The sequence below is a fragment of the Gnatocerus cornutus genome, chromosome 1, assembly GCF_029298725.1.
Source record: "Gnatocerus cornutus isolate USDA-ARS CGAHR chromosome 1, icGnaCorn1.1, whole genome shotgun sequence".
Taxonomy (NCBI): Eukaryota; Metazoa; Arthropoda; class Insecta; order Coleoptera; family Tenebrionidae; genus Gnatocerus; species Gnatocerus cornutus.
In genome coordinates, this window is record NC_142233.1 from 26742256 (window position 1) to 26754938 (window position 12683).

A 12683-nucleotide genomic window follows, 5' to 3' on the forward strand; every position below is an offset into this window, starting at 1 on the left:
TAGAAGAAGCACCATAAAGATCAAAGCGTTGTTAAATTTCCTTTATCTCTGTTAATTCCCCAGAAAATATAAATTTACGCTATGTTCTAGACGACAGATGTAAAATATCATTTATGTCGCATTATACACGCTATCTGCGGTGCACCCCAACGTGGTAAAAACTCATTGTTTGAATACATTGTGGGCACATAACACTTGAAATTGTTGCAAGAAGAATTGGACAAAGAACTTCTAAAATTAACCAAATGGTTACAAAACCAAGAAACCAAGCAACTTGTTTTACGAATGATTACAAATTCATGTTTCGCAGATGATTAACACGAAAGATTTTGTATAAATTTTTAGGTGTTATTAACGACTAATCATAAAAGCTACAGATTTATTATCAGCTGGTAATGAAACCACATAAAATCTTTATTTTAAAAATTAATAATAACGCATTGTGTTAACGGCCACCTTCAGATGCCTGAGCGTTAATAACAAACCTCTTTGTGGTGAACGTTGGAAAATAGAGTTTCATTTTTGCTCGCGTCTGACTGTTTCAAAGTTGCGCTCAAAGCGTCAAAACGGACATTTTTTCTTTCAAATTTTATAAATCTAATCTGCATGAAAACCTGTTAAGTGCTAATTAAAAGATTACTACATTAATACGTGTAGTAGTAACTACTGTAATAAAATAACTTAATATTTCTAGAGCGATGAACTTGTTTTCCTGGCAAACATGTTCTTGATTCTCTTCATATTGATTTCGCATGAGATAGATGCAACTTTGTTTTGTTACGTGACACATAGATCAAAGAAGGTTTACGATCTCAACATTTTATGACAAATAATTTCTCTTTTAATGACAGGGAACAAATTGCAAATGCTAGCTCTTTTAGAGGCATATAATTTCATTTCTAGTGTACGATGTGTGAACAACATTTCTTTTTTTTTTCAAGTTATAATGTGTGTTAACGAAAATTTGCTTGATGGTCATAGAGAGTTGTTCGCGTTGTGACCATTCTGTTCGTGTTCGTGAGAGACTGCGACACTTTAAGAACTATGTACCCATTTACATTATTAATGTTTCCGTAACAAGTCATTTAATTTAAATAAATCTTAATAAAATCTCTAATCAGTGAAAGTACCTTTGCTATTTTTTGTTGTTAGGTTTCGACAGCGACCAATTACCAGAACGTTGGTCGAACATCGACCTACTCCAACTTTGAGTTACATGGGTATTATGTGTACCTACATCTAACGTTTACTCCATTATTACAAGAAATGTGTTGTTACTGAAAAACATAATGTTTCACGTTAAAAACCCTATCAATGTGGTTACCTTCTTTACTTGAAATATTGGATAATGTAAAAACTAGATATAACGATGATTCTCGTTTATCGGCCGTGCTGACCAAGAAATAAGAACTATAGTGCAGGCTTTTGACCGTGGCTAATCCTCATTGAGAAAAACCGCTACGGTTATGACATGACATAATTTGCCACACGATGTTCTGTTATTAGAAAAAAGTTGCACGATCTCCTCAGGTCAAATTGTCTAAGAACTAAAGTTACAAGCGTTGACAACAATGAACATGCTTTAACCTAACTTAAAAATTAACTGCTTCGAAAGACAGGTCAGTTAATCTCAATCTTTTAAATTTTAGACGCAGACTCAGGTGGAGAAAAATCAAAACGAATTTCTTTGTAACTACGATTATTCTGGATTTTTATACATCACCATAGAGAAACCAGTAACCAGCAATAGTGGCTAATAAAACAGATGGGAGAGTTTAATCGACCCACGCAAACATCAAAGACATTACTTGCTAAAACGCTAAAACAAGATGCACGACTTTGGTCACCCTGCACGTTATCTTTTCCCTCAGGATACGATGGGAATCTTAAATATGGCAATAGAAGGAACAAAATACGCAAGCCGACCTAATTCTGCATTCTTAATAGACTTCAGAATTCAATTAATTCTTCAACAATTTTAGACAGTTTAATTTGAAAATTTCAAAATTTAAAATCTACAAATACTGGAAGCATCTGAAAAGTCTAAATCTTTGTAGAGATCATAGAGTCTAAGTACTAACTTGGGAATCCAGATTCCATTATCCAATCCATAGTTCTAAAATCGATTACTTATTATAAAATCTCAAAAAAAGAACAACCAAAGTTACTATTTTCAATTACATTCAAAGTGTCCATTTTATCAGTTCATGCCTAAATTGTTTGCAAAACCAACACATTGTACATATTATAGGCAACTTCACTCAAAGTCCCTTCAGTATCTTATTTTCGATTTCTCTTCCTTCTTCTGCTTTACTTGTTATTGTTGCTCCTAGGTACAAAAATTCACGTACTTTTCCATTTTTAGTTGATAATTCTCGGTCTCTGAAATGCTTGTCCCCATTTCCAGGTATTTCGTCTAGTTCGATCATCTTTAGCCCATATTTTGCTGCATCTTGCCTTAATTTCTTGAAGTTGTTTCCAGTTCTTTTTAGTTTTAGCATTTTTTTTTAAATTAAAACTAAGTGATTTGTGGATCAAAAAGTGTGTTGCTTACACAAAAAAGTTAGCCGTGAGAGATAAAATAAACGCCCTGTACATTACAATTCTGTTAACCCCAAAGAGCATGAAGACTTTTCATAAAACTTTTGTGATTTATCAACTCTACTCATCACAAACACTGTTTTAATATTACAATTTCTCTTTGTCGACAGAGAAATAGAATATCGATCATTAAACAGGTAAATACATAGTTTGCTCAAAGTTTGCCTCCAGAAAAAAGTGATGTGGGAGGGTGAAATGCAAACAGTGAAAATGGTTAGTTATCACTTAGTTCAAGCAAGGTTTGACATGTTTGGATAGTCTGAGGTATAAGACATACAATCAGTAGGTCATAGAATGACACGAGAATATTGGCGGGTGAAGGATAAGTTTCATCCAAGGTGCGAAGTTGCCGCCCCCATTGTTTGGTGAACAAGGTGAGTCCGGCTAGGAAATATAGACGTGACGAAATTAATCGTTTTTGACCTTAGAACTGGGGACTTTATGAAAACACTTTTGAAAGAAATTTCAGGGGTCAAGAAAATTCGTAGATTTCTCATTATTATCATTCGAACTAAAAACTACATATTTCGGAGTAATAAATCTCAAACTTTATTATAAGACTTCTTAGACGACTCTGAAGCTATCATATCTAATTATACGAATATGGATACTGGATAAGTGTGAAGGTTTTACATATTTGGCGCCAACTGTGACAGTTTGATTACACATAATTGAAAGTTTTTGCAACAATTTAAATTAGTTCGTTACACGATTTATGCTAATGTCATATAGTACAGTAACAAGGGAATACAGAGAATAATTACAAGACTGGATCTATCGTTCGGGGAATACGATGCTATGGGTTCATTTAACGGAATTTCAAAAAAATAGTCCAAGTTTTATGTCGACGTTGCGTTGCATACAAAATGATTCTTTAGGGCAGCAAAATTACGAGAATAAATTAGATATATTAATAGATTATATAAACTATTATTTGCATGGTTCCAAAATATTGTACCGGCACACCCAATTTTTTTTTAAAGTCGCTTAAGGCTCGTTCCGGAATATGTCAACTTGTCAAGTCAAATAAAACTTTCCGCACTCATTGCGTAAATATTTAATTACTAATCAACTTTTGTTTACGACTAATTAATTTCTGTCAATTATTACATACACGAATTGTAAGAAAAGCAATTAAGTAAACAGGGTAGCCATTACATTATTTATTTGTTCGAAATTTTGGTCAATAACTTCTCACTACAACTGAACATAATGCGTTGGATTAATTGATTTATGGAAAGCATATCGTGAACTTGAACTTGACACTACTTCTTTACATTCAGATTTGTGTTTATATTTCAAAAGTTAACCAATTGTTTGTTCTTTCATTTATGAGTTTCGCATCTTTAGTCAATATTTTGTGGTTCAATTAAGTTTCAGCATGCCATGATACATATTTACCTAATTTATTTTTGCATAATTATGATTGATATAAAATGAATAAAGTGAGCAGAGACCGCTTAGTGTAATAACTAAAAATAAGGGGACTCATTTATTACATAGCAGAGCATTTTATTTAAGTATAACTGACTAGTTTCATTATCCAGTTTTGCCCGGGAGAAAGTCTTCTTCGACAATTTTATAAAGTTAGGTTGGAACTTGCGAACGAAGTCTAGTTAGTTCACCATCGCCGGCGCATGCGATAAACAATGCTCCTTGGGCGAAAATTTTCTTCTAGTATTTCGTAAAAGTAAAATCTTTGTATAGAAAGAACCTTCCTTGACGTCCCTTGCATTTTTAAATTCTTATAGCTTCAAGACGGTTTCTCAAGTTTTCAGTAACGTGTGTTTTGCTCTGTTTCATTTCATTAGCCTCTGGTTCTTCTTTAAACATGATAGTAATGGCATATTCACTTCCTATTTTGTTAGTCTGCTTTATTTTTGTCAATTTTTTTGATGTCCTCGTAATGACACCATCTTCAAGAAGATCGTATTTACTGTAAACTTCTACAAAGCTGTTATCTAGATCTTCCTTCCAGTTATTCAAGAATCATATTCTTTCTCATCTGCCTTAATTATTTTTATTTGCTTCCTGTTTTATGTCTGCATTTCGTAAGAACGGTTTTCTCGTCGCTTAGATCTTCCTTTGTAAGTACTTCATACATCCAAACTTTTCGTTTTTATTTTCTTGACCATTTCTCGTCTTCGATCTGATCCGTTTTAAATTTCTGGCAGTGCCGGGGTATGAAAAATGGCTCACCAAGGGTGCAGAAGTAAATAAAGTAAATTACTCCTGAGAAGAAGAAATCTACTGGGCGTAAGTCTGGCGAACGAGCCGGCCAATACTACAAGGTATAGGTACTACTGACACTTATATGCAATTGTAATTCAATAAGACATCGCAACCAGGGAATTACCTTGCAATGTTGCCGTTGTGGTAACTTTAAAAATTTCACGAGCTCATAGGTCAGTTAGCAATGTTAGGTGCATGATCACATGAAAAAGCACAAAAGAATCCAATAGTATTCAATCTGTAGAATTATATATGTTTTAGGTAAAAAAATGTTTAGCCCAACCCACGATTTAAAATTCCATCGAATATTTCATGCTTGACACATTACCAAGTCTAGTGTTCCGTGAGAAAAGAAGATGATCCCAAATTCAAATTTTTCACACATTTAACTTTACGAATATGTTGATAGTTAACAATTTGCAACAATTATATGAAGAGCATTAATATTTTTTTGGCAAAGAATTAGCATGCACATACCTTACGGTCAATCATCGCATGCACATTGCACATAGTAAAATTCCTGAAAAATCCGAGTCTACTGGTTGTGTAGGTGGAAGGTCTTTATTTATTATATAGTTTCTCATTTTAATATTATGAAGTTGTGTAATAAATAAGAACATGATGCGTTTTATAATATATTGCCCACACTATACGTCATACGTTACACTAGCATTTCCCGCACAATGTGGATACGTCTTCTTACAAAACGAGCCACTCTTATGTTAAACGAACCATTTAAAAATTATATAATGTGGTCGCCTCCACCAACGATTCATCTTATAATAAACAGCTTAAATAAGAACAAAGCAGTGTATAGGTGGACTTATCAAAATGCAGCTATAGTACCTAACAGCTGTAACCAGAGTAGCGCGGTATATCATAGTCAACGACATCGGCCTCGCTGACCTCGCAGACCCGAGGAAGGAAACCCGTCTTTACCGTTATCACAAACGGATGTATATAATACCGCCACCGACGCCGCCACCATAGGGAACTGATGGGTGCGTTGCATCGTTTCCTGCCGATGTAATGGTAGGTATTGCACGCAGTTATCGCTACTGCACGCGTTTCCGCAACCGATGCAAGGAAGTGATAGCATAAAATTACAGCAAGTGCCGTTATCGGCCGAATTAAACTAACAAGAAGATACTTCCGACCATTCTTTATTATTGTCAAATGGCAATTGTTGCTTTGCTTCGCGGAACTGCACTTCTACGAAATACTTAAGTGTGGTAATTTTTTACAAGGCATTAGCTAATAAAAGAAGTTTTGTAGTTCAAAGTCCAATGCAATTAAGAAAATTGCAGGTTTTGTTTAAATTTTGATCTATACATGCAGGTGTTTCAAAAAGCGAGTACTAATTCCAAACCAAGGCGTAGATTGCCTTAAATAGATGGTGGATCTATGAGAAAAAACTTAAGTTTCATTAGGTACAAAGCTATTTGTTATGTAAATAAGTTTGCCGCTGGCAATCAATTTTCACCTAAGTAATCATTTGGATTATGCGAACTACCTAAAACTTATTAGCAGAATAAATTTTGATCTTTGTAATGATAGTAGTAACAACGAAGGAATTTATCATAATTATGGTTACAAAAAGAGAGGTAGGTAGCTCTACAACACGATTCAATACCACGCCGCAACGACTAAAAAACAAAAACTAAAAAAAAAAAATTCTTCGCGAACAAAATCAGAATCACACTGTTGCTGCCCCAGTTATATGTATAAGTTGGTGTAGGAGTAAAGTGTAAAGAACGTATCAACAAATACAAGAAATATGACCAGAAGATTTTCTAAAACCAATTTCCCTGCTCAAAAAACAGAATACACACTTTTGAGTGTACATTTAATCATTGGGATCACACGTTAAATAAAACATTGCAAAAGATTTGCCATTATTTTTGGTGCATGATGCAATTTGATTACAATTTTTTTATTAAAATAAGAATCGATACTATGAAGAAATCTCATTATTTTTCACATTTCTGCACTTGTGTTTAATCAAAACAATAATTAACATGCACAATTCTAATAACTCTATTGTATAAGCGACCAATGATAATTAGATAACTTCTTCGAATTGATTTGTAAAAATAAATGTAATAATAAACTTACTTAAAGATAACCTACAATTTTTTTTTTAAATTAATGTATATAACAATCAAATAATTGCCACCAAGATGGTAATACTGAAGAATTAACAATAGTTTAATCACAAGTTAAATCTTAATTGAAAAAAAAACAATCTAATCAATTTATTTCCCTTAAAAGGCAAAACATAAAACGTGAAATACAACACTTTAACACGAAATGCTGACAAAAGTTAAAAAGGTTCATTAAGACATTAGAATTTAAAATCTAAAAAACTTAAGAATCAAAAGGAACTAAAGAATTCAAACAGTAAATAGGGTTTAAACCTTCCTGACAGAAACCCTAAAATGTAAACAAGACCAAAGAAAAAAACAAAAAAAACAAAGGTAGACAATGAAACAAAAATGTCTAGAAAGAAATTAAAAATTCTATAAAGAAGCATAGAACTAACTAATCTACTACACATCAAATTCAACTTCGAAGAAAATCTCTTAAAAATCCAATCTTTAAAGATTCTACAGAAACCAAATCATTAAAAAATTGCAAGAAAATCAAATAAATAAGAAAACAAAAATAACAAATTCAACAAATCTAAAAAAAAAATTAAAATAATATAAATTGACTAAAAAAATTGAAAAATTGCAATGCCCATAAAACCAGGAAATTTTGAGAAAACCATGAAAAATAAGTAAATATACATACTTACATTGAAGAATGGAAATAGTGATATAACCTAAAATTCTAAAAATCCTAATATGTAGTTATTTTTGTAACAAGTTGCTCAACGGTAATAATAGAAACAAGATTATTTTCAACAATCGCAGTAAAATGCAAAATTTGACGACAAATAGTGACAGTTCTGGTAATTATGGTTTTGGAGTGCGGATTCAATCACAAAAAGTTTTTACGCGGATTCAGCAATTAGAATTTGAGAACTCGTGAAATCTAATAAATCTAATGAAATCTAATAAATCACGGGGGTACAAAACAATTGCTTAGTTACAATTTCAATTCTAAATTGACATACTTGTACGCACTCTTATAGCACTTTTACGCACTTGCGTCTAAAAGAATGTCATTTCAAAATTATTAAAAAAACGATCAAAATGTTAACTTTTTAAAGCAATTGTAGAAAAAAGTACAATTTAAAGTTCGACTACATAAATTTGGCAAATATAAAAACGAAATGATTTTAAAAAACTGAAGAACCAAATGGTCGAAACAGCCGAAAATTGGCTAGGGCAAAGTTGGAGAATGTAAAGAATCTAGAAGAGATAAGTGAAAAGGGTTTTATTATAAAAAAATCAAAACCCATTAAAAATAAAGCTAAGGGCTTTAACATATCTTTTTCAAACTCGTTCCGCTCTTTTCCAATAATTAATTGTATAATATAAAATCACTATTAAACTGTCTCAGAACAGTAGGCAATAATAAGATTGAATTTACTACAGCCGTACCAAGTAATAACATGTTTCTAATCGCCTACATACGGAAAGATTTCAACTAAATCAAAAGAGTCTATTTACCTAACTGATAATTAAAACTACTATTTTCTATTTTTTTCATATTCTCAATTAATGAGTATCACGAAACGATTAATTATGACGGTACAAGGAAACAACTTCCTTCATCTTCAAGGCTGTGTCCTAAAATATTATTAAAGATGCAAATATTACGTAGACATGAATCAGATGATTAAATTCAGACATTACTTAATAAGAAGTCATAATTAATGTATAGTTCACCCAAGAACGATTTTGTGATGAAACGAATAAAGTACAAACTAAACTAATAATAATAAATAACACTGCAAATTCGTCGACAGTGAATAATTTAGTTTTAATTTTTTTCTCAAAACATCATCATTATAAGAAAAAAAGTAGTAAATCCATATTAAGTTGTTAGACGTAGTTACTGATAAGAATAGTCATAATTACGGAAGTTCGCGCAGTTGTGTATTTGTAATTGGGCAATTATTAAGTCAATTAATTTTGATGTCTGAATAACATGATGATATAGTGATTATTTGGGTAGTTACACCTTAGTTATTGTTGAGCGGAAAAAAAGTATTTCGGTACCATCTTTTGGGAAGTTATGGCCATGAGGTAGTTGGCTTCATGGTCAACGCCTGCTTTCAACAAGGTTATATTAGATTCTAGTCATTTTTACGTACATCGGAAGATTTATTCCCAAATTAAATATAATGTACCTGATCAAAATAAGGAAATGATATTTCTATAATACTTTAAAAGTTTTACATGATTTCTTAGCAATTAGCAAACCTAATAAGCTGTTTGTTGTCATCAGCAGCTTCGCAGAACAAGTGAAAATGTATTTTTCATGAATTTTTATTTTTGAACTTTGGAATCTGTTGATAACTCAAATTACGTCTTTAATTGACAATTTTACAACGTGCGAAAATGTTGACATGTTCTTGATGACAGTTCAGCGCTGCCAATCTCTATTTCAAATTTAAAAGCCTCCATCAACCTGAAAAGCTCGTATTTATTTGAATCAAGGAACTCCAGTTCCAAAAATTTTAATTACGTACCTGTGAATTTCTTATTATTTGAAGCAGCATTAACACATTTTATTGTCGTCTAGTCTATCCATTATAAAAAGATAAGATTTCATAAATTGCGTAATAAACCTCAGAACGTACCAATATTATTTAAAAAAATGCGATTTTTCGTGGGCAACAGATACCTGTTTTTGGCAGCATTCACCGGTTTGTTATTATTATATAAATTATTTTTAGACTATTTTTTTACTTGTAGCCAACATTGTCCCATTTATTGTGGGTACGTCCTCGGGATGGTCCTCGCCGGTTATCCCAAAACTACAAACAGAAAATGAGAGTCCATTAGGACGAAGAATTACTCAAAATGAAGCTTCCTGGATCGGATCTTTAGACTCGATGGGAGCAATCTTCAGTGCCATTACCTTTGGATTCTTTGCGCAGAAGCTTGGCAAAAAGACTTTATCATTACTTGTAATGGTCCCATTTATTGCTGCTTTTTTCCTAGCAGCTTTCACTCGTAGTATTGAACTTCTATACGTAGGAAGAGTTTTAATGGGATTGGGAACTGGAGGTACGTTCTTCTCGACTTTATTATACCTAGCCGAAATAGCTGAAGATAGAAATCGAGGATTACTGATAGCATCATGTAGTTGTTCATTAGTATCAGGCGTTTTATTTGCTTTTAGTTTGGGACCGTTCGTTTCTATGAGAACTTTTAATCTTGTGCTTGCATCAGTTTCGTGTTTATATGTTCCTCTGTTTTGGTTCTGTGCCCCAGAATCTCCCTACTTCTTAGTTCGTGTAAAAGAAGATCAAAAAGCTTTGTATTCTTTGCGTTACCTTCGACGACGTTCAACCAAACAACTCCAAGAAGAATTAGAAAAAATTAAGCTCAATTTTTCGTCACGAGACGGAGGCTCGTTTTTAGATATTTTCAGAACTCGAAGCAACATTAGAGCTTTTACCTATTGCGTTGTCTTAACCATTTTCCAGCAATTTGCCGGAATCAATGTATACTACTCCTACATGCAAACAATTTTTAACGCCGCTAACACTTCCATTCCACCAGAATTTTGCCCGATTATCATTGCTTCCGTGCAATTATCCGCCTCAGTATTATCCGCTCTCTTCAACGATAAAGGTGGTAGAAGAACTTTCCTCTTAATTAGTGCAGCAGGATCTGCTTTTTCTGAAGCTGTTCTCGGACTTTATTTTTACTTGAATGAAAATGGGCACGATACATCGCGTATAAAGTGGTTACCAATTGTATCGCTGATGATATTCATGCTATTTTATAAATTTGGTGTTGGGACCTTAGCCTGGCCAATGACATCAGAACTGTTACCACCGAATCTCGTCTCAAAAGCTGTCTTACTGCTAATTTCGCTTTTTTCGTTAATGGGGTTTATTATGACGCGGTACTTCGCGTCTTTGTCAGAGATAATTGGAATGGCAGGATCTTTTTGGTTGTTTTCGGGCTGTCTTATTATATTCGAGGTTTTCGTTTTTTTCTTCATTTTTGAGACCAAAGCCAAGAGTTTTAATGAAATCCAAGCAATCTTAAATAAATAATTGAATAAAAAACTGTACAGTCAGTAATATGCAAATAGCCGATACAGGTGGGGCTCTATGCAACCAATAAAACACAAAATTGTATGTAAATTAGCAGTAACTGCAGCAAAGCGGCTGGAAAATGCTTTTAAATAATTATGCAAAATAAAAATAATAATGTAAATTTTAAACCTGATTCATATACATACATCCTCTGTACGTTTAATTTTTTACCGGTTCAACAGAAAGAAATATTCCCATCAAAGATCCCTAATTATTATTATTACTGCAAAAGTAATTAGTCTGCAGATGTTGTCGGTATTTGTGTTGGGTTATTTGTTTAAGATAACATTATGCAAAATACGTTTATGATTAATTAAAAATAAGACTGAATTCTATACTGCTTACACATAAGTAATTAACAACCTAAACTAATTTGAATAATTACTAAGCAATATGTTTTGAGCAGACTGTAGACCGGTTTGAAATTTGCTTCTGGCATTTTTATTATGTGAAGTAAGATATTTCGTATTAGAAGCCGTTGTTTTAATTTATCTGTATATGTACTTATTTTCGAAAAAGTACATTTTACGTTCAAAATCTTTAAATTTACCGTTTTTATCGAAGCACAGTTACTCTACGTTATATTAGCAAGAAAAAGTTATACAGCACAGGTAGGTATAATGTGAAATTCACGTGTTTTAAACCAGCAGTTTTGTATAATTACAGATTAAAGGAAACAAACTTAGATTAGATTATAGAGTGGAAAGAAGAATTATTGATAATAGCCGGTTAACATGTATTCAACATTTGACTTTTTTTATTCCAAATTAGGTTAATTGTCGCATACGTTTTCTATCTAAAAATGAGCCACAGCCAATTAATTCATTAATTAATGCTATAACAAGACCAAATAGGTGCAAAAAAACTTTTTCGCATCGACACGTGTAGGAAATGAGACAATAATAGAAATGTAGAACACAAACATGGCTAAATAGAACAATACAAACAATTTGTTTTTTTTAAATGTACCAAATAAAGAAGTACCTACTTACACCATAAATATTTTAACCTGTGGAATTCCGTTAAATTCGGAAAAAGTTGTTTTAACTAAATTTAGTCAATGAACGAAAATAAAAAGTAGGTGTGATTGAGATTAATTGATGATACAGTTTTGGAAATCCACTTTAGAGTAAATTACGATTAGAAGTGGTTACCAAAAAGGAATAATTGATTAAAATGGCGCAACAATTCAAAGTGTAAAGTGGGGGCCATCCTAATTTTATTTCATCCAATTTTAACAAAACTTTCGTGCCTTCAAGAACATAATGCTTTACAGATTTCCTGTAAATAATTTTGACCAGAATGGTCTTGTTTGCAATATACTAATAAATGTTAAAGTTTCGCATGCATAGACTAAAAAATTATCCGGTCATGAATCAACAGTCGAAAATAAAAAAACTTCCGCAAAAACCAGAAAACAAACTTATTATTATTATTATGCTTTTTTGTTCTTTAATTTTATACCTCTTGAATGGTGGGCGACTTGTCAAAATATGGAGCAGAAAAATAGGTTAATTAAAATGTGCTTTCGAAAAACAATTATGAAGAAAAGTTGTTGCAATGGTGAGTCCTTTTCCCAGTTTAATTTTGCGTACTCATTTCCATAACATCCTGTATTACAAAT

At 32.4% G+C, this 12683-nt stretch overlaps 1 protein-coding gene across 1 annotated transcript; it reads left to right on the forward strand.

The window, feature by feature from the left end:
- The first annotated feature begins 9603 nt into the window (after positions 1 to 9603).
- On the forward strand, positions 9604 to 11017 carry LOC148181118 (facilitated trehalose transporter Tret1-like). The gene is made up of 2 exons (XM_088049735.1): positions 9604 to 9652; positions 9702 to 11017. The coding sequence occupies exons 1-2, from the start codon at positions 9604 to 9606 to the stop codon at positions 11015 to 11017; spliced, it is 1365 nt and encodes a 454-aa protein (XP_087905861.1).
- The last annotated feature ends 1666 nt before the right edge of the window (positions 11018 to 12683 follow it).

Excerpts from the sequence above, each read along its gene's own strand:
- LOC148181118 (XM_088049735.1), top strand. The coding sequence starts at position 9,604 with ATGCGATTTTTCGTGGGCAACAGATACCTGTTTTTGGCAGCATTCACC. Across the intron at positions 9,653-9,701 it reads GTTTTTGGCAGCATTCACCG|CCAACATTGTCCCATTTATT; the intron begins GTTTGTTATTAT and ends TTTTACTTGTAG.